The sequence below is a fragment of the Notechis scutatus genome, chromosome 5 (assembly GCF_049901735.1).
Source record: "Notechis scutatus isolate UNSWTSFEM ecotype Mainland chromosome 5, rNotScu1.2, whole genome shotgun sequence".
Lineage (NCBI taxonomy): Eukaryota > Metazoa > Chordata > Lepidosauria > Squamata > Elapidae > Notechis > Notechis scutatus.
Window position 1 is genome coordinate 67,161,274 of NC_142013.1, and position 27,397 is coordinate 67,188,670.

The window sequence follows — 27,397 nt, forward strand, 5'->3', positions numbered from 1 at the left end:
GTAAAAGTTTGCAAAACCCAGGAAGCTTTGTAGTTGTTTGCAATTTGGAGCGGCTCCAGGGGTGAGATTCAAATTTCTTAATAACCAGTTATATGGGCGTGGCCTAATTTGTGGGTGTGACTTGGTGGTCATGTGACTGGGGTGGGAGTGGCTTGCTGACTGGGCATGGCTAGGTGGTCATGTGACTGGGGTGGGTGTGGCCAGGTGGCCATGTGACTGGTAAACCAAATGTAAGTGGTTCTCGCTTAATGACCAGGTCCTCACTTAATGGCCAGTTGCTTAGCAAGTGTTTTTTGCAAGTTTCCAAGGCCTGGGGAGCCCTGGAGAGGGCAGGGTGAGGCCCGGGCATGTGGCCATATGACTGGCAAACCAAATGTAAGTGGTCCTCGCTTAATGGCCAGTTGCTTGGCAAGTGTTCTAATTTACAACTGACCTCTACAGAGCTACTTGGCCTGTTTTTGGTGTTTTGACAGTGACACACACACACATACACATACACACACACACACCCTTCTAACCCTGCTATTTTTTGATGCTGTAAGGATTTCCTGCTGGGGCAGCGGATTGGACTAGATGACCTCCGAGATCCCTTGCAGGCCAGCTCTAGATTGCTATGCTGCTTCAAAGTCTTCTGAAGCCAGGGTTTATGTCCTTTCTTCCTCTCCTTTTCTCTCTCCCTCCCTCCCCTCCTTCCATGTATTTATCTATCCATCCATATATCTCATTTACTTTCTCCTCTCTCCCTCTTTCTCTTTCCCTTTCTTTCTGTCCCTTCCGTCCCCCTTTCTTCCTTTTACTTCCTTTCTCTCCCTTTTTCTTTCTTTCCCTTTTCTCTTTCTTTTCTTTCTTGTATCTTCCTTCTCTCTCACACTCACTTTCTTTCTCTCTCCCCTCTCTTTTTCCCTCTCTCTTTCTGTATCCCCCTCTCTTTCTCTCTCCCCCTCCTTTCTCTCTCTCTCTTTCTGTCCCTTCCTCCTTCCCTCTCTCCTTCTAAAGCTAGGAAGCCCACCTGAAACACACATACACACACAGCCAGGGGTGGGATTCTCCCAGTTTGGCCCTGTTCTATTGTACTATGCCTATCAGAGAATAAGCCTGCAGGCAGGGACTGTGCTTTTTAATCTTTGTGCAGGGTCTTAAAAAAATTACATGCAATCAACAGAAACAAATGAGGCAGCTTAGAAGCAAGAGGATGCTCAGAGTAACCCCAGTTCTACAGTATCGTAGAATAAGAACAGCCCAGAAGAAAGGCAATAGCAGGAAGGAAGGAAAGAAAGAAAGAACGAAAGAAAGAAAGAAGAAACCACCCTACTGAGGGCTGCAGAATCATGCAGCCTTTAACGTTTCAGATTGGTGACCCTTCCTAGACCCAACTGGTGCTTCTTATTGTATCTACAGTACATGAGTTTCAGTCCCAAAAATGCTCCTTCTCCCCAGGAGCCCAACCTTCAATTCTGGGTGAATACTTCTGCACCCTTTTCACTCTTTGTTCCTCAACATCCTTCTTACATTGGATCATAAGCTATTGAACCAGATCAGAACCAAGAACAACAGTTGCAGTTATGCTGCAATGGTCATAAGTGTGAAAAATGGTCATGTCACTTTTTTCAGTGCCATTGTAACTTTGAATGATCACTAAATGAACTGTTGTAAGTCAGGGATTACCTGTACAAAAATACAGAAAGCTTCTTTGCTTGCAAAAAGCTGCCCGAAATACCAATCATTAGATTAAAAAGACCTGCAAGCCGGGGTTACAAATCAGGCAGGGTGCCAGAGCACCTTGAGGAATGAAAATAGTTAAAATGCAGTGATAACTATCAAACAACCAACTCTTGCTCATAAAGTGAAACCCTTTAGCAGAGAGGTCATTTAAGCTCTCCAGGAAAAGCAGACTCAGGAAAAGCAATCCTTAGATCTATTTGCACCATTTTAAAATACCAGCTGGTCTCACTCACTTCACAAGGTATCCTAAGGAAATCATCCAGATTTAAGGAAAGGTCACATGCCCCCCAGAAAGGCAATTAAAAAAATCAGTGCCAAGCTTGCATCCTGCCTCTTGGAAGTATACCCCAAAAGGACAGTGCCAGATAGTATTAAAGCAGTGAAGGAAGACCCCCCACCCAAACAGAAAAAGAAACCATGAGGCAAGAAAAAAATCAAACACAATACAAATAATTAAATCACAACAATTGCTGTTGCTTGAAAAGCTGAATAGGGAAAATTATCCCATCAATAAACACAGGATTAAACTTCACCAAGCACAGAATTAAGCTTCACTAAAAACCAGTTTTAGACCAAAACTCAGAAAGGGTATGTAAACTCACGTTTGAATGTCAATCCTTCTAGCTAGCCAAGAAGCCCTGCTGAATGTCACTGATCTTGGTTCCCTGTCATTAAAAGCTTTGCTTCATTATTCAATGATTTCTTCAAAGTGCTGATTGTCCAGGGAAGTATTTCCTCCCAACAGCAGTGTAAAAATCTTAAAACAACCCTTCCCCTTTAAGAAGCCTCACACGCTCCAGAGACAGCAAGTCTAAGCTGTCTGCCAAGAATGTAATAAGGTGGAAAAAACCAAACGGAGATTCCTTCTAACTACCGGTTCTCCGAACTGCTTAGAAAATTAACAAGGGGTTCTATAGAACCAGATAGAACCGGTAGAAGCCCACCCCTGGGTGGCTCCCAATCGACGACAGCTTTTACTTTTTGTGGGTCCATCTTTATTCCCTCGTGGAATATTCTGTATCCCAGGTAATCAATTTTTTCTTGATGGAACTCACATTTAGAGAGTTTTGCATATAGTTTGGCATTTTGGAGTTTTATGAGAACTGCTTGGAGTAAATTTATGTGCTCTTCTTTTGTTTCGATGTAGATTAAAATGTCATCCAAATAAACTGTACAAAAAAATCATGGAGCACCTCATTAATTAGTTGCATAAATACGGCAGGGGCTCCTTGTAGTCCAAAATGGAATACTTTAAACTGGTAGCATCCTAGTGGGGTGTTAAAAGCCGTCTTCCACTCATCTCCTTCCTTTATTCTGATGCGGTAGTATGCCTCTCATAGATCTAACTTTGAAAATTTGAAAATTATCCCTCGTAGGATATTTTCTTGGTGGAATTCATATTTAGAGAATTTTGCATATAGTTTGGCGTTTAGGAGTTTTGTGAGAACTACTCGGAGTAACGATGTGTTCTTCTTTTGTTTTGGTGTAGATTAAAATATAACCGAGATAAACAAGAACTCCTTTGTACAAAAAATCATGGAGAGTCTCATTAATTAATTGCATGAACACGGCAGGAGCTCCTTGTAGTCCAAAAGGGAGCACTTTAAATTGGTAGCATCCCAGTGGGGTGTTAAAAGCCGTCTTCCACTCATCCCCTTCCCTTATTCTGATGCAGTAGTATGCCTCTCATAGATCTAACTTTGAAAAAAAAAATCCTTTAGAAAGGTGAGCTAGCATGTCCTTCATGAGGGTGAGTGGGTACGTATTTTCCATGCTGATGGTATTTAAATTACGGAAATCACTGCAGAGGCGTAGGGTGCCAACTTTCTTTTTGCAGAATAATACTGAGCTGCTATTTTCAGTTGGGTAGATTCGATGAAACCCCGTTTTAGATTTTTATTGATAAATTCTCTAAGTTCATTTAGTTCTCTGGGCACATGCAGTACATTTTTGGTTTGGGAAGTTTAGCCCCCAGCAGGATTTCAATGGCATAGTCCATGACGCGATGAGGCGGGAGTTCATCAGAAACTTCTTCGCTAAATACTTCGGCCAAATCCTGGTATTCTTTGGGGATGTTAATGGGTTCAGCAGGCTGGCCGGCCATGGCTGTTTCTCTGTTCTCATTTCTTTCCTTCCCCCTCTCTGTAATGTTTGCAAATACTATATGTTTTTGGAAATGTATGGCTCCTCTCTTCCAATTTATTTTTGGATTCCATTTCCATAGCCATGTTGAGTCCTAGGACTAGTGGTCCTTCCATTCCCGGGACTACAATGAACATGAGCGTCTTGCTATGGTTCCCCAGTTCTATTAGCAATGGTTCTGTGGCAAAACTGGCTGGCTCCCCCCCCTGCTATAGTCCCGTCTAATTGGCAGAGAGCGATGGGGTTTTCCATTCTCCTTAGGTGGATGCCCAATTTCCCTACTAGGGTGGGGTTGATTAGGCACCAGGTGCATCCCGAATCCAGTAATGCTGCTACTTCCTCCCACTTCCCTTTGTGGAGATAAACAATCTTAGGGGTAAAGTTGAGTGGTTCAATTGGTTTCGCTTACCAGCAGGTCATCTTCTGCATCACTTTCAGATTGGCTCAGGTCTTCTTGGGGCATTGAAGATTCTTCCTCTGAGTTGGGGGGGATCAAAACTTCATGGCTTCTCAGCTTCTAAGGGTGGTTTCTATTCCTCAGGGGTATGATTTTCCAGATTTCTCCCTTGATGGGTGGTCTGGCTTTCTGGCAGGGGTTTTTGAACAGCACTCTGCTGTGTGGTGGCCCTCCTTTCCACACTTAAAACAACCAGATGGTCTTGGAGTCATGGTGATTTGGGGTTTGAAAAACTCCCGCTTCCCCTGGGGTGGGGATCTTCTCCAAACCCTGCCGCTGCGGTACTGATTACGGGCCATGTCGATCACTGCCTCCTCTGCGATCAGGTACCATTCATGCAGAAGCTTAGAAGCCCCACAGGCCAGGCAGGCAGCGTACAAGTCGTTGCTGAGTCCATCTTTGAACCAGCAGACTAGAATATCTTCCGGTCAGTCAACTTGGCCAGCTAGGTCATGAAATTCCTTGGTGTATTCAGCTACAGGGCAATGGCCTTGTTTTATGACCCTAATATGGCTGCAGGCTTTTCGATCGGTGAGGGAGTCTGAAGCAGTGGTGTAGGGCTGTCATGAATCGATTGAGGTTCCTCAGCTCTGGGGCATCAACCTTGTGGAGGGTTACCATCCATCTGGCGGCTGCCCCTTCTAGGGCTAGGGTGACGATTCACACCTGGCCCCCTTAGGTTGGGAATTTCCGCCCATATTGCACATAGGTGAGGACTTGCACCAGGAAGTCAATAGCAAGAGGCAACATATTAATTCCCCCACCCCTTTTCTGGGAACATAGTTGAGAAAAGGTTCCCAGGAAATATCTTTTGGAGCTGGAATTTTTATGGCCCCTCCTCTTCTTGCTATCTCTCCAAGAGGTGACAAGTTTCCAGGCATCGGGGGGGGGGGGGCTTCAGCCCACAGTTGTAAATCATACAAGAGTTAGAATATTCAGGTTACATCAAAAAGGATTACTTGTATCCGCCCCCCTTTCTTCTTCCATTTAAGAATGGCAAATACATGGATCTGACAGTCTGTTTATTGCTTTATTGGTGGAAAACCAGGCTTCCAGGAATTCCCTTTCTCCCCTTGACTTCACCTGGGTTACAATTGTGGTTCTGGTTAAATTGAATTTGTGTCCTTTTGAGTTTTCATGGACTGACATGACGAATACAAGGTTATGTCTCTTGATAGCCAGGAATTGTATTGTAGATTAAAAAATTGTAGGAATTGTAAATTAAAAAAGTATTTTAGTTGTTCTGTATCTTTAAACTATTCTTCAATCTTTTCCAGATAAATTGTTCTTTAACTATAAAATCTGGTATAGTAACTCACAAATTGCTACATCTCTTGTTTTTAAAAATAGATTTGGTACCATATCAAAGAGATGGAATTGTTACTTTTTCTCCTCCTTCACCTCACCTACTCTCTTCCCTTCCATTAACAGTAGCAGCAATGGAACTTGAACTTTTATTGTTTCATTACTGTTCTGCTCTTCACATCTCATAGGATTTTTTTTTAAGCCAACTGAGCAAGATCAGAACACATAAAAAAGGGGGGGGAAAGCTGCATTTTGTCCAGAAGCCATGGAAAAAAATCCCAAAATGCATGCTTTGGTACCAATGTTCAGAATACTCAGAACAGCTATTTCAAGCTTGTAACATTAGTAGTTCAGGACATTTTAGCATAAGACTATTATGTACAAACTCAGCCCACTGTTAATAAAATAGCCTTAGGTAAATAAATTCTGTTGCTAATGATCAAAATATTTTCTATAAATATGTTCTTAATGTATAAATTTTCCGATTATTTTTACAGCTGCATTGGTAATATGCATTGAGATTAACCCTTGGTGACTGACAAATTAATTAAGATGTTTATTCACAGAAAATAGCTAATTTTAAAATTGAAAAAGTCATAATGAGTGTAGAATTACCTACAGAGAAAATTATCACTTTACCATACCTTCAAAAAAGCAAGAAAGTGAAAGAAAAATAGGAGTGAGAAGAAAAATGTAAGGAAGATTTAATGAATAAAATAAAAGCAATTATTTCTAAAGAACCTGGGGAATTTGTGGAAAAAATGTTAAAAAATACAGTCAGAAAAGTTAATGTTATTGAAGAAAAACTGAAACAGGCTAAAGGAAAGTGGGCAATGTGTGGGAAGTTGAAAGAAAATTAGAGAAATACAAGTGAAAATACAGGAACATCAAATATAGAATATAGATATTGAATATAAAGATGAATATTAAAAGGAGAAAAGGAGACTTTAATAATTATTAATACCATACACAATAATAAATGGAGATCAATGCATTCTCAATTCCATATCATTTATTTTACCATCACCAATTAAAATATGTTAAGGTATTAACACACCTCTGTTTTTTTGTGCACACTGAAAGACATTCTGTGAACTGTTGTAAAACAGATGTTAAACTCTTGGATAATTGAAGGGTATAAACTATTGAAGTCAAGAAGCAAAATGAACTTGTCATAAAAACCTGAAACAAGAGACAAATTTCTATTATAATATGTAACTCTACAGAAATGTCAAATGATAAAATTTCTTGCTATATGCCCTGCTCTGATAATTTTATTAAGATTCTTCAAAGCATGGGTGTTCAAGTCTTTTGTCTTGCCTGAGCCACACTGAGTGAAGAATTGTGAGGTTTTACGCCACACATAAAATATATAATGTAGTTTTATAATATAAAATCAGATAATAATGTTAAAAGTGTATGATTGTATAGTGTCACATTACTAATTATTCAGGGCCCTAAGGGATACGCCTGCTTTAAAGTGAAAAAAAGATTGGTAAAGACTACCAGAATACAGCTTTCAGATTCTTCAGAATGGCACCAAATGTGAAATGTAAGAATGAAAAATCTGATTTTGGGGGGGGGGGAATGTGTGTACACAAACACTAATACAGGCGTATCAAACTCAAGGCCCGAGGGCCGGATCCGGTCCACGGGGTGCTTAGATCTGGCCTGCAGGGCTGCCAGGAAACAGTGAAGGACTGGCATGCAGCCCTCCTGAGCTCCATTTTCTCTGGCAGAGCGCTTGGGCCACCACAGGAACCCCTGACATGAGTGATGTCACTGATCACGCTCCCCTGCCCCCCCAAAGGTCAAATACAACAACCCTGATGAAATCAAGTTTGACATCCATGTACTAATACATTTAAAAGATATAAGAAACCACTTTAAACACCCCAATACATATTATTAAATAAATATAACATATGAGTAATATAACACTATGCAAGACCCTTTATTATTTGATCTAATGCTCAAACTTACCAACTTTTGGTTCCAAAACTAAACCTCCAGAATATGCTGCCTTCTTTCGTCCTAACTTTGATTTATTCTGATCATTTTCCAAATCTTCATCTTCTTCCAACTTATGAGGCATAAGAACAGGACAAAATGTAAACTCTAATTCAAGCTAAATACATTCAAGGAAAGATTTTTAAAGGGATTATTTGGCTAATAAAGGTCTATATGACAATATGGGATGGATTGATTGGATTAATCATGTATTTCCACATTAACTTATTCAGACTATTTTAAAAATTCTAGAAACCTTGGCTTCCCACAATTCCACACCAAAGACATTGATTAAATGGGTTCAGGAAACATGATACAGTAATCTATAGAGGTAACCAACATATGATGAGCTCAAACAAGTGCATACCAATGTTCAAAGACTGAGTCTGAATTAATACTTATTAAATGGTTGACTTAATTATCAAGAACTTCTGATTAGCTTTCAGCAAATGAAAACTATCTGAGAAAAAATACTTACATGCTTCTGCTTTTTGAAGAGTTGTTTATCAGGCACAATATAATCTTTTTCATAAAACGCATGAAGAAGCAAGTATTCATTGCGCTCAGCTCGTCCACCCATCAGTGTCCTGGACTGGAAAAAAAATAAAAACAGAAAAAAGAGCCATGTGGGATAATTTAAAACACAGGTTAAAATGTCAAAAATGGTATTACTTCATCTGTATTTCAAGTGTCTAAATTGCCATTTTGTTTCTATTCTTTTCAGTAAAACAAAGAAAGTAACAACATATTAATCTGGCTCAATCAACAAACCTACATTAAAAATGTCCTTTAGTGTCAGAAATGCACTGTAATACTCAAATTATTCTAATTTATTTGGACCTATTCTACTACAAATTAACTACTTTTTATAAATGAGACTATACATCCAACTGAATAATATTTAATAATTGAAATGACTGAATAATTAAAAAACAAAAGGCTTACCATAACATTGCCAGCAATATTTGTAATTTGTAATGCTAGTGGAAGAACATTCAGTTCATACATAATTTGTAAAATGTACTTAGAATCAATCCATGTGTTTTCTAACATGTAGAGTAACTGATGAGAATCACTACAATAAAGGGGGGGAGGACAGAGAGACAGAGACAATTTTAATAAATTCAGATTATTTGTGAATGTACAAAAACCAAAATTGCTGGTTAAAATCTAATGAAAGCCCAATTTTAAAAAAATTAATATCATTTTCAACCACCTGAAGGAATACTTAATTCTCTTAATTTAATCCCTAAACAAGGAAAATGTTATTCAGAAAATGTCTGCAAAGTCATCTGCACAAAAGTATTACTATTTCCCAACATAAATTTGAACATAATCAAGATGCAAACATCTTCTCCTTACTTTTTTATATACAAGTTTGTCAACAAAAGAATACAAATTTTAAGTTAACATTAAGAAAAACAAAGAAAAATAATACAGGTAGAAAATTGAAAATAAAATAAAATAGATAGGAAACAAGAAAAAAGCAAAACATACATTAAGTGATTTCCAATATAATGCACTTATATTTTATCCTCTTTCTCTAAGGTTAAAGTTTCCCTCTTTCCATAATTAACCCTTTCTAATAATCAAATCCATAAATCACAAGTGCAAAAAGTTAATAGGGATCTTCTTCTTACTTTTATGTAAGACTGTTATTAGTGCTAATAGAGATATTCCTACTGCCAAGAAACAAGAATTTTTAAAAGGCTCTTTTGAACCAATGGAAGCTATTGTCAAGTTTTATGGAAATGTGTAAAGAGTTATTTTTCAGGAGGATATCTTAATTCTGAGTAATTTGACATTCTCCTCTAGTAACTACTTTCCTCAGGACTGCCCTCACTAATATGGCTTTAAACCTGCCTCCAATGACATTAATGGGCAATCAAAAAGTTATTAACTCCAGTCAGTTTTTCTCTTTTTCTGAATCTCTAAGACATTCATATACCACAGGGAAACTGCTACAGAGACCAGAACATCTCTTAGAGCAAACTGGCAGCCCGTGGACTGGATGAATCATGTGCAGGCCATGCCCACCCCAGCTCTGCAAAGGCAAAAAACATCTTGATACATCACATGACATGATCAAGTTTGACACCCATGTCTTAGAAGGTTCCTCATATCTGCTAATGCTCTGCCTTTTAAGCCAATGATTGTTTAATCCACTGCTTACAGCTGGGTGATATATGATAATTAATATCCAGAGCAGGGGAAATTAATTTTCCCAAGGGGCCATATGAGAAACTGGATTGTTCTAGAGTAGGGGTGTCAACTCGCAGCCCGCAGGACAGATGCATCATGTGCTAGCCATGGCCATGCCCAGTTTAGCAAAAGAGAAAAAAAAAATCAAGATATGTCAAGTGACAATACCCCTGTTGTAGAGGGAAGGTGCCGCCACCACCACTACCCTTTGGTTTGGACAGAGACAGTCAAAGGGCCAGATGTGGCCTGCCGGCCGTAAAATGCCCAGGTCTGATCCAGACTCATACCTGTACATATTTCGGACCTCTTCAGCTGGAATTGCTACTCTTTCTGTTTTTAAAATCTGACTGACAAGTTCAGACAAATGGTAACTTTTACAATGAATCAACTCTTTTGCTGAAATTTCTATATCACCAACCATTCGACCGCAAGTTGCATTCTTCTCAGCAAATCCACTACGACCCTTGACAAAGAAGGAATATATATATATATTAAGAACTTGTTCCAAGTGATATTTCATCTGAGCCAGTTGCCACAGTTTACATAAATTGCAAATGATTCAATAGGTCAAAGTTGTCAAACTCAGGGCCCATGGGCCGGATGCATCACATGTTGGCTACACTCACATCCAGTTTAGTGACAGGAGAAAAGTCCCAATACAACACAGGATGCCGCCATGACGACATGAGTTTGACACTCCTGCTCTAGGTCGATAAATTATTTGAATTGTCATCTCTCACAGCACTGAAGAGAAAAACATACGGTTTTCAAACAACTATAATTTATGTGTTTGGTTCCATAGTCCAAGAGGAAGCATTTCTATCAAATCCCACAGTTCCATATTATTTTTCGTGAAATAAAATATATTTACTATGAGTAATCTTATTTAATAAATATTTCTCTGCTCCAAGAATTCAAGCCTTCCAATAAGCACTGAATTATTCACAACTCAAATATTATAATCATCCTTTGCAGTCAACTGGTGCATCACAAATGAAATCATACAACTTTGCTTATTGACATTAGGAAAAAATGCTACTGTTACTTTTAAGCTGGGGCACAGCCACGTACAGGTAGTCCTGAACCTACGGCCACAACTGATCCAAAAATTTCTGCTGCAAAGTGAGACAATTTTAAGTGAGGTTTGCTCCATTTTATGACCTTTCTTGCCCTAGTTGTTAAGTGGATCACTGCAATTGTTAAGTTAATAACACAGTTACTAAGTGAATATAGCTCCCCTATTGACTTTGTCAGAAGGTTTCAAAAGGTGATCGTATTACCCAGGACACTGCAACTGTCATAATCATTAATCAGTTGCAAAGCGCCTGAATTATGAACACATAAGCATGGGGATGCTGCAATGGTCATTAGTGTGAAAAACGGTCATAAGTCACTTTTTCAGTGTTGTAACTTTGAATGGTCACTAAATGAACTGTTGTAAGTCAAAGACTATCTGTGTAGTTTCATTTCTTCAGACCAAGAACTACTACTGCAGTCAACAAAACATTTATGTACTTGCCTTTGATACCTTATCTTTGATTTACAGCAGGTCACTTACCGACCATTCAAAGTTACAACAGACACCTTTAAAATGCTTATGACCCAGTCCTGAATTTACGTCCATTGCAGCAGCTCTGCTCTGCAGTCATTCATTCTTTATGACCAACCACTCCTACAACCTATTCTCCCCACAAGGTCCCCAAAGGCACTGGGTCTGCTCTGAAACTCTACCAGGTTCACACGTTGCTCTTACCCCGCAGTTTTCCCATCATCAATCACTCAACTTTCAAAGATCTTGAGAGCTGAGGAGGTTGGGATAGAAAAGGAAGACACTCCATTGCTGGGTCACATCACACAATCCCACAAGCTGCTGTTCTTTTCTGAGTGAAAAATAACACTGGTGAAGCTTTTGGTTTTACTTTCATCACTGCAAGCTAGCCTTAGCTATCCCAGCATTAATGACAAAAGAAAAGCCAGGAGGATTTCTTCTCCACACTAGAGTTAGGCTTAGCTTTCTCAGCTTTAGATGGACTAGCTTTATGCTGCTGCAACTAATGCTGAGGGAGCTAACCATAGTCCTAGTAAGAAGAATCCTCCTGGTTTTCTTTTTATTATTAAAACTGGGGAAGCTAAGGCTAACTCTAGCAAGGAGAAGAAATCCTCGCAGTTTCCTTTCATCACTAATGCTGGGGAAGCTAAGGCTAGCCTCTAGCAATGAAAGGAAACCTGGGAGGGTTCCTTCTCCTCTCTAGGGCTAGCTTAGCTCTCCCAATTTTAGCTATGCTAGAGCTAGTATCTGGCTAATTCTGGGGGAACTTAGACTGGCACCTAGCATTGCTAGATAAAAGGAAAACTGACAGCTTCACCAGTGTTACTTTTTGCTCAGAAAATGACGGCTGCTTGTGGGATTTTGGCATGTGGTGCAGCAACGGAGTGGCCTATCCTCCTTCCCTACCCCGACCTTCTAAGCTCTGGAGATCTTCGAAAAGCTAAATGTATGCTTGTAATGGGATTGGGAAGGAGAGCCAAGTGGCTATGGGGACCCCGAAGAGGTGGAAAGAGGAGCATGCGATATCTCAAGAGATGGGAGGAGGCCTTGGGAGGTCTGAGGCAGGTAGGCCTGTGCCACACTTGGGGCATCTTATGGTCCATTTAATAACCTGTGTGTTTATTTAATGAATGCATTGGGGAGAGCAGGAATAGGAGGTCATTAAGTTAAGTGATTTATTCAATTTATTTGTTAAATTTATTTGCCACTGGGGGACTAGTCTAGGTGACTTACAATAATAAAAAGGAAAAAAATTAAAGGAATGTAAACAGAACAAAAGTACAATAATAGAAGCTATAAAATGAATAATGAAAAATAAACACAATGAAAATACATCAACGATGTTCACTTAACAGCTCCCAACTATGAATTATAATGGCAGGTTCTATTACTGCCTCAACTGAAGAACTATCTGTATAGCAAGATACAAATTATATACACTTTTTTAATTGAACAGGGAATAGTACTTCTTTCCTCTATCACATTCCCCAGTCCCACTTCAAAAGATTTAGGGAAAGTCTGATACACATTTGGAAGATAACCAAAAGTTCTAAGGAGAAATAAAGCAAGGTAGCATTAGTGGTATATCTGCTTCCATTACATTAGAAATACAAGTAGTGCTCTTTCAACAGCCAGTCACTCAGGAACCGTTCAAACTTATGATGGAAATGAACAAGTGATAGTTACTATTGGCCAACAGAATTCTGGCTGTCACAGCATACTCATGATCAAGTCATGTGATCATGATCCTTGGCACCCAGCTCATGATTAAGACATTGCAATGAGCCAAACTCATGTGATTGCAATTTCCAACATATCCTGTCAATTTCCCACAAGCAAAGTCAGTGGTGAAGCTGGCAGGAAGTTTTATGTTGCACTTACGTGAAGTCCATGGTTAACAAGGCAATCAAGACTGCCAGCATTGCTGTTGCTAAGTGGCATGATCACGACATCATCCTTGTGACTTTACTTAGTAACGGTGATGTAATACAGCAGCTAAAATAACTAATTTTTAATCATGTAAAGCAGTTTAGATGTAAGTAGCATTTTACCCCAAGTTTTGGCATGTTTGATCTCCTTAGTCGACCTATCTTGGACCAATGAGGAACTTTGCAGAAATTAATTCTCTGGAGGAGAAGCTCTAGGTCAAAACCATAAATATTATGACCCTGAAAAAGAATGAATGAATGAATGAATAATTCTGCCTAGAATAACAACTGCCCAGAATAATTTGCTCTATATATTTAGTTCAAAAATATACAGATATTAAGTGCCTGTACTATTTGAAGACGTGCTTCAAAAAGAACAGAATTAGTGTTTATGTAGCATAGGTGTATCATTCTCTCTAAAATCAATTCTTCCTTACCAAAAACACTTTATATTCAGCAATAAAAGTAATAGTGGAATTTTACTAACAAAACAAGGGAAGGATGCATTGACTTTTGGAATTTTTTTCAATAGTTTCATTCAGGGTCAAGGAGAAAGAAGGTGATGGCACTCTTAGAATGGAAGACTTGACAACATTACAAACTATTACCTAACTAGTTCTTTCATAGTGATCCATGCAGTCCCTGGTTCTATTTTCAATCTCTCTCTCTCTCTCTCTCTCTCTCTCTCTCTCTCTCTCTCTCTCTCTCTCTCTCTCTCCCCCTCCCTCCTCTAATTCCCTCTATCACTCATCCTTCTGGATAACGCAGCAGGGAGTAAGCTTATCCGAAGTGGAGCTTCTTACCTGCTTGATTGTTGAGTGATACAGGATAAAAACTGGATCATTTAAAAAGTAGCTATCTCATCTATATATTCATTCACATGGACTCTGCCTAAGATTAGCAGGGTAATAGACATAAGTCTATTAGTCTAAATCCCCATATTTATAGTGAGATGGGAAGACAGTGCTGGTGATTGTTCCTTCTGTACAGTGCAATCTCCTTTCATTCACCAGCTAGAATATTTTCTCTAAAATATTTCTCCATATTTTGAGAAATCAAGCCACTGAACATTGGGAAAAGATCATTACAGAAACCGTTACTTACCACAATAACATCTGGATCAATTTTATGAATCTTTGCCAGAAGAAAACCCAATAGTGTTCTTTCTGTTGTGGCAATTTCTATTTTACCATTCTAAACAAAATTAAGAAAAAGTATTACTACTCCAGAAATTAAAATGATTTTTAAAAATGTATTTACTGTCACCCTATACTTACCTTCTAGAAGTAGTATAAGTAAAGCATAGATAACTAAATTCAGGAATCCATACTAGATTGAATACTTAATATGCAAAGTCCTAACTCCGATTTATTTATTTATTGGATATATACTTTTGTTTCTGGTTATTTAAATAATATATAATACAAAATGCAGGTAAAACAATGACATAACCAAAATAAAGATAAATGTCAAACTTCAAATAATAAATAAACAAATAAATAAACAAACAATTAAAATGAACAAAAATGGCAAGATGCACTTTTACCAACATGCTAAATACTGGAAGAGTGGGGAACAAGTATCAGGAGATTCTAGCCTAGTTTTAATTATAGAAGTTCACAAGGTTATTTTTATCCAGACCTTCTCGGTCATCCCAACCTACCTCACAGGGTTGTTGTGGGAAGAAACAGAAGGATCAAATGCTATGTATATCACTAAGTGCCCAAATGAAAGTGGGATACTAAAAACAAACAAATAAAATAGTTCCACAGATTAAACATAAAGTGTTTCCTGGTCAGTATAGATAATTTAAATCAGGGGTCCCCAATCTGTGGGCCATGGCCCACTACTGGGCCATGGTCACTGGGTGACATGAGTGACTGGCCAGTGCACGTGCATGTGTGCATGTGGACATGCTCCATTTGCACTAGCATTGCTGCGAGTGCCACGCAGGCACTACCATTGCAGCATTGCTGTGAGGTTCTGGTACAAATTCTGGTCTCTTGACAGCAACCCAATATAGAGAACACTGCAATAATTAGGATGGGATATAACCAAGGCATGTATAACTATCACTATGGTTGACCGGTTCAAGAACAGCTGTTCTTGTCCCACTCACTGTAATTGTGTAATAGCCTTGTGCTCAAGGAAGCATTAAACATATTATTTACTTAGGAAATTTATATGCCACCATCTTAAGCAAATAACTCTGGATGGCCTATACACGAAAGCAATAAAGATGGCATAAATAACAAATGCAACAAACTTAATAAGAACACAAAATATGAAAGCCAATGCATTTTCAATCACACATTCACCATTAGGCTCCAAGAACAACCTGGCCTAATGCCTGTGTGAAAAACCAGGTATTTTCAGTCTTCTGGAAGACCAACAAGGTTGCCACCATCTGACTATCTGATGGGAAACTGTTCTATAGGGCAGGACATGCAGTGCAGAACGTACATCTGAGCCCCACAAGATGGCATTATTTCAGTGATGGGACTGATTTCTCTTAAGCAAGGGGCCAATCCTAGACTAGATGTTTTAAACAGGCAAAAAAGGCAAAAGTAGGATAAACAAGTAGCACTCTCGTTTCTCTGTAAATTCTGTGCACATCTTCAAGATCTATGTTAGAAGGAACCTATATGAAACTAACAGCTACTGAGGTTGCATCCACAGAGGAAGTCATACATAGAAGTCAAAGTAATAAAGAAGGGTCTTAAATAAGCCTTAAAAAGGGCCCATTCTGTATTCAATCTAATTATCAAGAAAAGTCCTCCATGTGCAACTGGAATCCAACTATCTGCCCATCTGCTTCATTGCTCTCAGTGCTATTGTAAACCAAGCAATAATTTCAACATTATCAAGAGAAAAAAAAAGAATATTAGGATCTTCCAATATTAGATGCATGGATGGAATGGGAGATGCCAGATGTTCAAGCTGACTTTAGAGAAAGCCAAACATACAACATTATTGCTGGTGATATGGAAAAATTGAAAAAAAAACAACAAGGAATGCCAAAAACAATATCTAACTTCATTGATTAAAGAAACACTTTCAACTGAATTGATTATTTCAAGTTGTGGAATGTGCTTAGGAAAATGGAAGTCTGTGGTAAAACCTACACTTTCATTTTCAATTTTTTTAAAAATCCACTCATGGAAAAAGAAACTGATACTATTGTGATCTGCAGAACATGTTCCATGTATACACTTATGCCCATAGAATACCCAAACTATATATGTACCAAATGTAAACTAATCAAGCTATTAAAGAAAAAGTAAAGGGTCTAGAGGAAATTCTAACCACTCTGAAACTCAACCTACAAAATGAGAAACCCCAAACCTTGCAAGAAGAATATGTCCAAATTGAACATAATAATGATTAAACAACTTCTAAAAGAATTGTTCCCTTCGAGTAGGGGTGTCAAACTTGATTTCATTGAGGGCCACATCAGGATTGTGTTTGACCTCAGGGGGCCGGGGTTGGCGTGGCCAGCTTGACGTCACTCGTGTCGGGAGCACCTGTGGTGGCCAAGTGCTCTTCCAGAGAAAATTGGTTTCCAAGCTGTTTTTGGCTGCAATGGCCTCCTGCAACCCTCTGCCAGTGAAAACGGAGCTTGGGAGGGCTTTTGGCAGTCCTCCCAACCTCCATTTTTACTGGCAGAGGCACTGTGGGCCAGTCCTTTGCTGTTTCCAGGGCGGCCCCACAGGCCAGATCTAAGCACTCCGCAGGCCAAATCTGAACCCCGGGCCTTGAGTTTGACACCCCTGCCTTAGAGGAAGAAAAAGACAGATGGAAACATGTCACTCATAGAAAAAAACACAAACCTAGTACAAAACCCCTGTCTAATCCAACCCACTCTGATGCAGCCCCATTGGTGTTAAGCAATTGATTTCATGGACTCTCCCTGGAAGAAAAAATGCAGACACATAGAAAAGAAGTATCATTAAATATCCCTAAAAAAGTTGCATCATCAAATGCTTCTGTGAGAGATATAAAAATATCCCAAACCTCCCTAGGAAAAAAAAGGCGAATGTTGGTTATAGGAGATTCAATTTTCACGGGAATAGAACTAGCCATCTGCTGGCTGTCAACCATGGAAGCCATAATCCATCCAAATAGATTAGATCTACGGAAAATGGTAAGCTATGAAGAACTATTCGATAGCCAAGGAAAATTAAAATCAAATCAAGAAGTGAAGGAAAATGGAATCATAAGTGATTGGTGGCCATATTTGCAAATTCAAAATAAGTATAAGAAAGATTTAAAAGATTTTGGATTTGACACAGGGCAGAACCAATTAGATAAAATACTAATGGGACCAGAACAAAAACTTATAACTAAAATATACAAATATTTATTAGATTTCAAAATGGAAGAGGAAGCAGTCAAAGGCACAATGATTGGGCACAGAATTTTGGATACACTATAGAATTAGAGGAATGGGAGAAAATATGGAACGTAAATTATAAGTTAATGGTATCCGCAGCATACAAATAAAATACTGTATGTACAAAATGTTTTATAGATGGTATTTAGCTCCAACGAGATTGACAACAATTTATCCCAAAATGAGTCCCAAATGTTGGAAATGTAAAAAAAAGTTGACAGTACAGTTTATCACGTGGTGGTTATGCCCCGAGACCAGGATATACTGGATCAAAATCAAAAATTGGTTACAAGAGATCACTGAATATCAGATTGAGCTCAGATCAGAAACCTTCCTCTAAGGAATCATCAAAGATAATTACCGAAAGAAGTAAAATACCTATTGCTACACATTTCAACAGCCACCAGAATAGCCTTTGCGCAGGTATGGAAACCCCCAAATACTCCTAATGAAGAACTAATAATACATAAAGTAACAGAAAGTGTTGAGATGAATATGTTAATAATGAAATTGAAAGAAAAAGATGACTCTGAATTCTTCTTAATTTGGAACAATTGGTATAAATGGCAAACAAACAGAACTAAGAAGTTAGACAAAAAGTCTATCCAAAATAACCCTTAAGAAAGTAAAACAAAATTTTGTAAACTATATAAAGATATAAGAATAGTAATCATAGTTAAAGCTATTATTTAATATTAGACAAATGTAATATAATGTATTATGGTATTTAAACCAAAAACCTGTATAGATGCCAAGAACGCTGTTGATACCATGATGCTTTAAGATGTAACAAAAGAAATTCAATAAAAAATATATATTAAAAAAAAAAAAGAACTAGCCATCTGCAGATCAGACAGTCAATTCAGAGAGGTATGTTGTCTCCCTGCTTGATTGTGTGGCCTATAATATACACCTATGGCCATTCTTTTTTTCGTTTTATATTGACCCATATGTATTCTAGGAAGTTTTCATCTTTGGTTTCATGCATTTCAGTAGCAATATAGTGGGGTAATCTTCCCAAGATGGTTCCAAAACGGCTGCCTTGGTGAAATGCTCTCTAATGGTTTCTTTACTCACGAGACCATCTGCTAAGAATTAGGCAATGTTTCCTTAAGGAGCAGCTTTCTGATTCCTCACCCCCACCTGTCTTTGCAAATGCAGAGGAGAATCTAACTAATTCCCCAGTGCTATGGATTGCAACAAAGGTGGAAAGCGGCAATGCCAAAAAAGGAGATGAGGTAAACGAATGGGAATTTTAAACAGACTAAGGAATGGGGGGGGACGGGACTCCTCTCCCTTCAATCTTTCTGACTAATTTATGCTCACTTGCAGATGGATGAAATTCATCTCTTAAATAGATGGAATTCTGATTTCTATAATTCTGCAGTTTTACTGAAACCTGGCTTAATCCACAAATTCATGGGGACAACACCATATACAGCCCAGGATTTCAGACATTTAGATCAACAGAATTGAAGAGACAACAGATAAAACAAAGGGTGGAGGATGTTTATATATCAACAACAGCTGGTCTCAGGATATAAGTATAATATATAAGTTCTGTGATGAAAACGTAGAGTCTTTACATATCAACTGCAAGCCATTTTACTCTTCAGTGTGTTCTCCTCATTTCTCCTAATAGCTATGTATGTTCCTCCACAGCCTGTGTAAACAAGGCATTACAAACTCTTGCTGATCAAATTATGGAGGCTGAAGCCAAACACCCAGGTTCCCTTCCCATCATTTTAGGAGATTTCAATCAAGCAAATTTAAGGAAAGAGCTCTCAAAATTGTCCCACCAGAGGCAAAAAATACCTTAGACCACTGCTACACAACAGTAAAAGATGCTTATAGGTCTTTACCATGAGCAGCTGTGGGACACTGACCACTGCATGATTCACCTTGTACCTGCCTACAGACAAAGACTTAAAACCATGAAACCAACAATTAAATCAGTGAAGACTTGGTCAGATGAGGCAAAGCTGAAACTCCAGGCCTGCCTTGATTGCACTGATTGGAATGTTTTTGAAGATACCTCTGCAGACCTAGATGAGCTCACAGATACTGTAACATCATATGTCAGCTTCTGCGAAGACTTATGTGTACCAACAAGGAACCTGCAAATATATAGTAACAATAAACCTTGGTTCACAGCTAAACTTAAGCAGCTACGTCATTCCAAAGAGGAAGCCTACAGAAAAGGTAACAAAATGCTATACAACCAGGCCAGACACATATTAACAAGAGAGACCAGAGCAGCAAAAAGAAGCTACTCTGAAAAGTTAAGGAATCAGTTCTCAACGAATGAACCAGAAAACATGTGGAAAACTCTTAAAAACATCACTGGCTTCAGCAAACCTCCTTCCCAGGCAGAAGGAAATCAACAACTAGCAGATGACCTGAATGTGTTTTACTGCAGGTTTGAAAAGAAACTACAGCCACCTATCTCCACAACCCACATCTAAAACACACCAACAACAGCCAAGCCTCTTACAACTGGCCCCAATCCATTGGGTTCACAACCTCTGGTGATCACAGAAAAAGAAGTGCAAGATCTATTTCACAGACAAAAGCCAGGAAAAGCACCAGGGCCAGACAAGATAACTCCTTCTTGCTTAAAAATTTGTGCTGACCAATTGGCCCCCATCTTCACCCAAATTTTCAATAGATCACTAGAGATGTGCTATGTTCCTTCCTGCTTCAAACACTCTACCATCATCCCAGTGCCAAAGAAGCCCTCCATCAAGGAACTGAATGACCAGAGACCAGTTGCTCTAACATCTGTAGTTATGAAAATCTTTGAAAGGCTTGTGCTGTCCCACCTGAAAACCATCACAATCAGCTGTTAGATCCCATGCAGTTTGCATACCGAGCAAATATATTTGACAGATGATGCTGTTAACATGGCTCTGCATTACATCCTACAACACCTTGAATCTCCAAATACCTACGCAAGGGTCCTCTTTGTAGACTTCAGTTCAGCATCCAATACCATCATTCTAAGTAAATTAAACCAACTAGCAGTACCTGAACACACTTTTAAGTGGATCATAAGCTTCCTAACAGACAGGAAGCAGCAGGTGAAGCTAGGCAGAATCACATCCGATATCTGTACAATCAGCACAGGGAGCCCCCAAGGCTGTGTGCCATCTCCACTTCTCTTCTCCCTATATACCAATGAATGCATCTCAAACGATCCATCTGTTAAAATATTGAAGTTTGCTGATGACACAACAGTGATTGGTCTCATTCGAGACAACGACGAATCCGCATACAGACAGGAGGTTATACAACTTACCTCGTTGTATAACTGGAACAACCTGGAACTGAACACACTCAAAAACCATTGAAATGGTGGTAGACTTTAGAAGAAACCCTCCCATACTACCACCTCTTACAATACTAGACAACATCGTATCAACAGTAGAGACCTTCAAATTTCTAGGTTCTACTATATCACAAGACCTAAAATGGACACCTAACATCAAAAACATCATCAAAAAAGCACAACAAAGAATGTTCTTTCTGTGTCAACTCAGAAAGCTCAAACTACCCAAGGACCTGCTGATACAGTTCTACAGAGGAATTATTGAGTCTATCATCTGCACCTCTATAACTGTCTGGTTTGGTTCTGCAACCCAACAGGACAGACACAGACTTCAGAGGATAATTAGGACTGCAGAAAAAACAATTACTACCAACCTGCCTTCAACTGAGGACCTGTATACTGCACAAGTCAAAAAAAGGGCTGTGAAAATATTTACAGACCCCTCACATCCTGATATATACTGTTTGAACTCCTTCCCTCAAAACGCTATAGGGCACTGCACACCAGAACAACTAGACACAAGAACAGTTTTTTCCCGAAAGCCATCACTCTGCTAAACAAATAATTCCAACACTGTCCAACTATTTACAAAGTCTGCACTACTATTACTGTTAATCTTCTCATCACTCCTTATCACCCATCTACTCCCACCTGTGACTGTATGACTGTAACTTTGTCTCTTGTATCCTTACGATTTATATTGACTGTTTCCTAGTATGATATGATTGCTGGTTGTACTCTATGACTATCATTAAGTGTTGTACGTTATGATTACTGATTCTTAACGAATGTATCTTTTCTTTTATGTATACTGAGAGTATTTACACCAAGACAAATACCTTGTGTGACCAATCACACTTAGCCAATAAAGCCAATATTCTATTCTATTCTGTCTTTTAAATACAGTGCAACTCTACCTCCTCTTTCATTGGGTCTGTTTTTTTTGTTTTTTTTGAACAGTTGGTATCCTTCTATCAGTATGTTCCAGTCATGAGTTGCATGCCACCAAGTTTCTGTTATTCCAACTATATCATATCTACCTTCATGTATTAATGGTTCAAATTCACCCTGTTTGTTTCCAGACTGTGCATTTGTATATAGGCACTTGAGATCTTTTTGTCTGACTCTGGGTATGCTTCCTATGTCTCCTATTTGGTGTTTGTGTTTGTCTTCCTTCCCATCCTTCCTTACTCCATTATTTGACTTGCTTTCCAGGGGTTTTTTGCTTGGAATCAGGTCCTGGAGATTCTAAAGATTGGTCACCTTTCCCCCTCAATTTTAGTTTAAAGCCCTCCTGATAAGTTGATAAGTAGGGAGATATTTACACGAAATAGATTCGAACAGCTCGACACAATGGTCAGATATGGGAGATTCTATTCTATACTCTACAATGAACGTCTCTGCATTTGCGGAATGGCAGAGGTAGAAGAGCTGGCCCACGACCTATTTGACTGTTGCCTGTATAAGAGGGTGAGAGACAGATACCTCGGTCTATATACAAAATGAATGACCCATTGGGACCCCCACATCAAAACAACTTACCTTATGTGTGGCCAGAATCTGAAAATAACATTTAACACAGCACAGTACTTAAGCAAAATGGTTCAGTTTAGATCTGCATATGTGGGACTGATTGGGGTAGATTGCAGGGGTGACACCGAAATATAATTTTATCATATTTAATCTATATCTTAAATTGTTCTATTTGTTCCAATTTCATTTTACACTGTATTTCATTCCAATTTCATTTTATATCTTATTTTATTCCCATTTCACTTAAAATTGTATTTTATCCAATTCCATTTTAAATTGTTATCAAATTTTAGTAATAATTTGGTTTTCGAATTCTGCACTTTGATATGGCTCAAGGGAAAACAACTCAAGAAGCTTCGGAAACTCTGAAAAATAAGATCATAAAAGCCCAGACCAGCACAATACCAATGAGAAAGAAAAACAAGAAATCCAGGAAGAAACCAGCATGGCTGCACAAAGATCTCTCTGACAAATTGAAAGACAAAAAGGACAAGTACAAAAAGTGGAAAGAGGGACACACAACTAAGGCAGAATATCAGCAGATAGCCAGAATCTGCAAAGACAAAGTCAGGAAAGCAAAGGGCAGACTTGCAACAAAATTCAAAGATAATAAAAAGTTTCTTCCAACATATAAATAACAAGAAAAAAAAATCAAGGAAACCATCACTACACTAAAGAGAGAAGACAGCAAGGAAGTAAGAGGCAACAGAGAAAAAGCAGAGTAACTTATCTCATTCTTTGCATAGATTTTCATACAAAAAGAATGAAGCTTGATAGCCCAACCTACCAAAAACATAACTGTAAAAAAGACTGGAAACAAAAGTTAAAATAAGCAAAAAAAACATGGTAAGAGAACACCTGTCTGATCTTGATGAATACAAATCACCGGGACCTGGTAGATTACATCCCAGAGTTCTAAAAGAGCTGGCAGATGTCATCTCAGGACCACTATACCACATCTTTCAAAAATCCTGGATCATCAGGGAACTACCAGAGGATTGGAAAAAAGCTGATGTGGTTCCCATCTTCAAAAAAGAAAAAAAAACAGACCCAGGAAACTACAGACCAATCAGCCTAACATCAGTACCTGGGAAGATACTGGAAAAGATAATAAAAAAAACAGATCTGCCAACATTTAGAAACGACTAAAGTAATAACTAGCAGTCAGTACAGGTTTGTTAAAAACAGGTCATGCCAAAACAATCTTATTTCATTCTTCAACATAGTGACTAAATTAGTGGACCAGAGGAATACTGTGGAGATAATATACTTAGACTTCAGCAAGGCATTCAAAAAGTAGACCACAATCTACTTCTTGGTAAACTAGAAAAAAGTGGGATAGATAGCATCACCACTAGATGGATTCATAACTGGCTGACAAACCATACTCAACAAGTTATCCTTAACATATCTAAGTCTACATGGAGGGAAGTAAGCAGTGGGGTACCACAAGATTCCATCTTAGGCCCAGTACTCTTCATATCTTCATAAACGACTTAGATGTGGGAATAGAAGGTGGAAGAATAGGATAGCTGCTGCTATACAGAAGGCTATACAAATATAAGCCAAATGGGGGGGGGGGACTCCATAAACATCTCACAAATGTTTATGTTCCTCTTTGTAGTGAGCTTTCTTGCAACAATATAGACTGGGTGAAACCAGGCTTAATAGCAGTAACTGTGAGAGGGATCTCAGAGTCTTAGTGGACAACCAGTTAAATATGAGCCAACAGTGTGGCAGCCAAAAAAGCAAACACAATCCTAAATTGTATTAACAGACAGATACAATCAATATCAAGTGAGGTACTAATACCACCCTATAAAGCCTTAGTAAGACCACACCTAGAATACTGCATCCAGTTTTGGTCACCACATTATAAAAAAGATGTTGAGGCTCTAGAAAAAGTGCAGAGAAGAGCAGCCAGGATGATTAGGGGACTGGAGATTAAAACATATAAAGAATGGTTACAGGAACTGGGCTTGGCTAGTCTAGTGAAGAGAAGGACCAGGTGAGACATGATAGCAGTGTTGCAATATTTGAGAGGCTGCCACAGAGAGGAGGGGGGTCAAACTATTTTCCAAAGCACCTGAAGGCCAGATAAGGAATAAGGATGGAAAGTGATCAAGGAGAGGTTCAACCTGGAAATAAAGAGAAATTTTCTGGCAGTGAGAACAATCAACCAATGGAACAGCTTGCCTTCAGAAGTTGTAGGAGCTTCATCACTGGAGGCTTTCAAGAAGAGATTGGACTGCCATTGTCAGAAATGGTATAGGCAGGGTATCCTGCTTGGGCAGGGGGTTGGAGTAGAATTGGACTGTTAATCTGAATATCTCATCCTCATATACAACCTTTCCATAAGGCAAAAAACCAGTGCATATGAAACATAATAAAACAGACTGGCTCCAGGTCAGCAAAGGATTGAGACCATTCTGTATACTCTCCCTTGCTCTCGTGATCTATAATACTAGGAAAGATGGAAATAACGAGGAAAGGACAACTCAGTTATAATGGTGAAGAATGCCCTGTGGAGACCTGAAGGGCCATGTGTGGGATAGATTGTCATAGGGAATGTAATCACGTAAGTTGACACCAATCTGAATACATTTCAACCTTACAGGGAAACAAATTTTTCACAAATTATGTTCCAGATTCATTATCTGGGATTACACAATCACTGGAATATCCTAGGGCAAACTTAATTATTATCAGGGCCTTGGATCTGATTCTTGAAGTGAGAAAGTGAGTTTCTAATACTGTTAATAATAAAATATTTATCTAGGAAAAAAAGTCAGAATCAACATTTTCATCACTATCTAGTGCAGGGGTCCCCAACCCCCAGTCCATGGACCAATGCCAGTCCGTGGCTTGCCAAAAACTGAGCCGCGCAAACAAGTGAAGCCCCACCCACAGTATGCAGACAGCACGCAAAACCATGCCCCCTCCGATCTGCGAAAAACATCTTTCCATGGAACCAGTTTCTGGTGCGCAAAAGGTTGCCAGCCATTTATCTAGTGAAAAGAATCTTTGTCACCATAAGATTTTAATTTTTTTCCAAAGGGGAAGATTACAGAATACAAAGCAATGAGTTAAAAAAAACAAGCTTACCTTTTGTTTAACAATTTCCTTGAAATCATATGGGAAAATGCAATCATTTGGTTTAGAAACAACTGCAAAATATATTAAAAAACATAAACCAAAATTCATACTTTAGAAGCAAATTTTAACTCATATTCTACAATGCTTTGAGGAAAGTTGTATGAAATTCCACATTTATTCCTTTCTGATCACTCTTGTCCCTTATTTTCTGCATGTCTGTGAGGAGACATGCACAAGCACATATACGCCCAATACTACTGAATACCAGTATTCATTACATCCATATACTGATGATTCCAAACTATATACTTCTATGTCAGATCTCAGTGATTTTCCAGATTCAGATTATCTGTTAACTGAAAGGTCTAACTGGATATCTCACAAACATTTTAAGCATATTTACTCAAATGCAATTTCTCCACCAGTTTTCTATGCTCTTTGACATTATTTACCCCACACAATTATAATTCAGTCAATCTTTGTTTTCTAGAATTAACTTCTTTACAAGACTTCAGCTACGTATTCTGCCTCAATTACTATAGCCTTCAAAATCTCCTTATTTTTTATTTACAAGACATGAGTACAAGAAATAAACCATTCCTAGCTGCTTTTTCCAACTGGATGAAACTCATGCATTCACAAAGCATAATATAAATTTTATTTCATTAATCCTAAAATTTCTTATAATGTTACCTACATCCTCTATTCTCATCCTTATATCATAATAAACTTCAGATTAGCTTTGTTTCTCATATACCATTTCCACCTAATAAAGTAGGATTAGGCATTATGCCTTAATTTCTGGTCCTAATTTCAAATGCTCTTTGAAAAAGTCCTTCTCAGTTCCTGCATTCTATGGCCAGGAAAAGAGGAAAAAAGACTAGTTATGAATTGGGTGGGGGGAATGCTATTTAAGAGATCATGGATCTCCATACAGATTTTTGTCTGTTTTATTAACATTGCTTTAACCATATTTTGTGTAAGAATGTTTTTATAGTTAAAAAAGAATTATTATCCACCTTGTGGCAAATAATTGCTAGCTATTTAAAGCAATGTTGCTGCTCTTTTCTTGATACCCAAATACGCACTGATCTCTTTTAAGATGTATAATCCTGGGGACTTCCAGTTTGAAGGGCTTCGGCGACAGACAGAAATCCGCGATCATGCACGGTTTCTGTCTGGGCTCGCCGCTGGAGCGCCCCGAACCGGCTGGTTTCGGGGCTAAGCCACCCCGTAGAGGTGGTGAAGAGGGGGGAGACCGCCAGCATGGTCGAGGAGAGCCGCATCTCTCCTCCTCAGCTGGCCATTACTCCCTTTCCCGAAGTTGGTTGCAACGGTGGTCAGAAATAGCCACCACAAAGAAGAACTCGACCGGAAAAGAATGTGCAGGAGGAAAATAAGAAGCGAAAGTTTTGGCTGACCGGGTTAAATTGTAAAAGCAACAACCAAGGTACCCTGGAATTTAAACTTACAAAAAATAACATCGCTCCCAAAGAAGAGTCGGAAGCAGCGAAGGAAAGTGAAAAGGGAAAGGTTAGGCTTTTTTTTTTCTTCTCTCTCCTTCCCTATACTGACAACTAAGAGACTTAAATAAGAAATCAGAAAAATCCGCTTTGACATCAATAGGCAATTAAGCTGAAAATAAAACAAAATGCCAAAGGGATAATAAAGATTTCTGGACATTAAAAATTTTCTTTTTCATAAGCAGGAAGGGAGAGAAAAAGAATAAGGG

The 27,397-nt window shown here is 38.6% G+C and overlaps 1 protein-coding gene across 4 annotated transcripts in view; it reads right to left on the bottom strand.

Annotated features, from left to right (window-relative positions):
- The window catches only part of POLA1 (DNA polymerase alpha 1, catalytic subunit), a 360,204-nt gene that overhangs the window by 292,396 nt on the left and 40,411 nt on the right, over positions 1-27,397 (bottom strand). For all 4 annotated transcript variants that reach the window (XM_087966893.1, XM_087966892.1, XM_087966891.1 and 1 more), the window contains exons 17-24: positions 25,675-25,736; positions 14,420-14,509; positions 13,439-13,555; positions 10,126-10,301; positions 8,582-8,711; positions 8,115-8,228; positions 7,610-7,709; positions 6,684-6,808 (exon numbers count right to left, since the gene is read on the bottom strand). In XM_087966893.1, the coding sequence (XP_087823019.1) occupies positions 6,684-6,808; positions 7,610-7,709; positions 8,115-8,228; positions 8,582-8,711; positions 10,126-10,301; positions 13,439-13,555; positions 14,420-14,509; positions 25,675-25,736 (914 nt within the window). The remainder of the gene's footprint in view (positions 1-6,683; positions 6,809-7,609; positions 7,710-8,114; positions 8,229-8,581; positions 8,712-10,125; positions 10,302-13,438; positions 13,556-14,419; positions 14,510-25,674; positions 25,737-27,397) is intronic.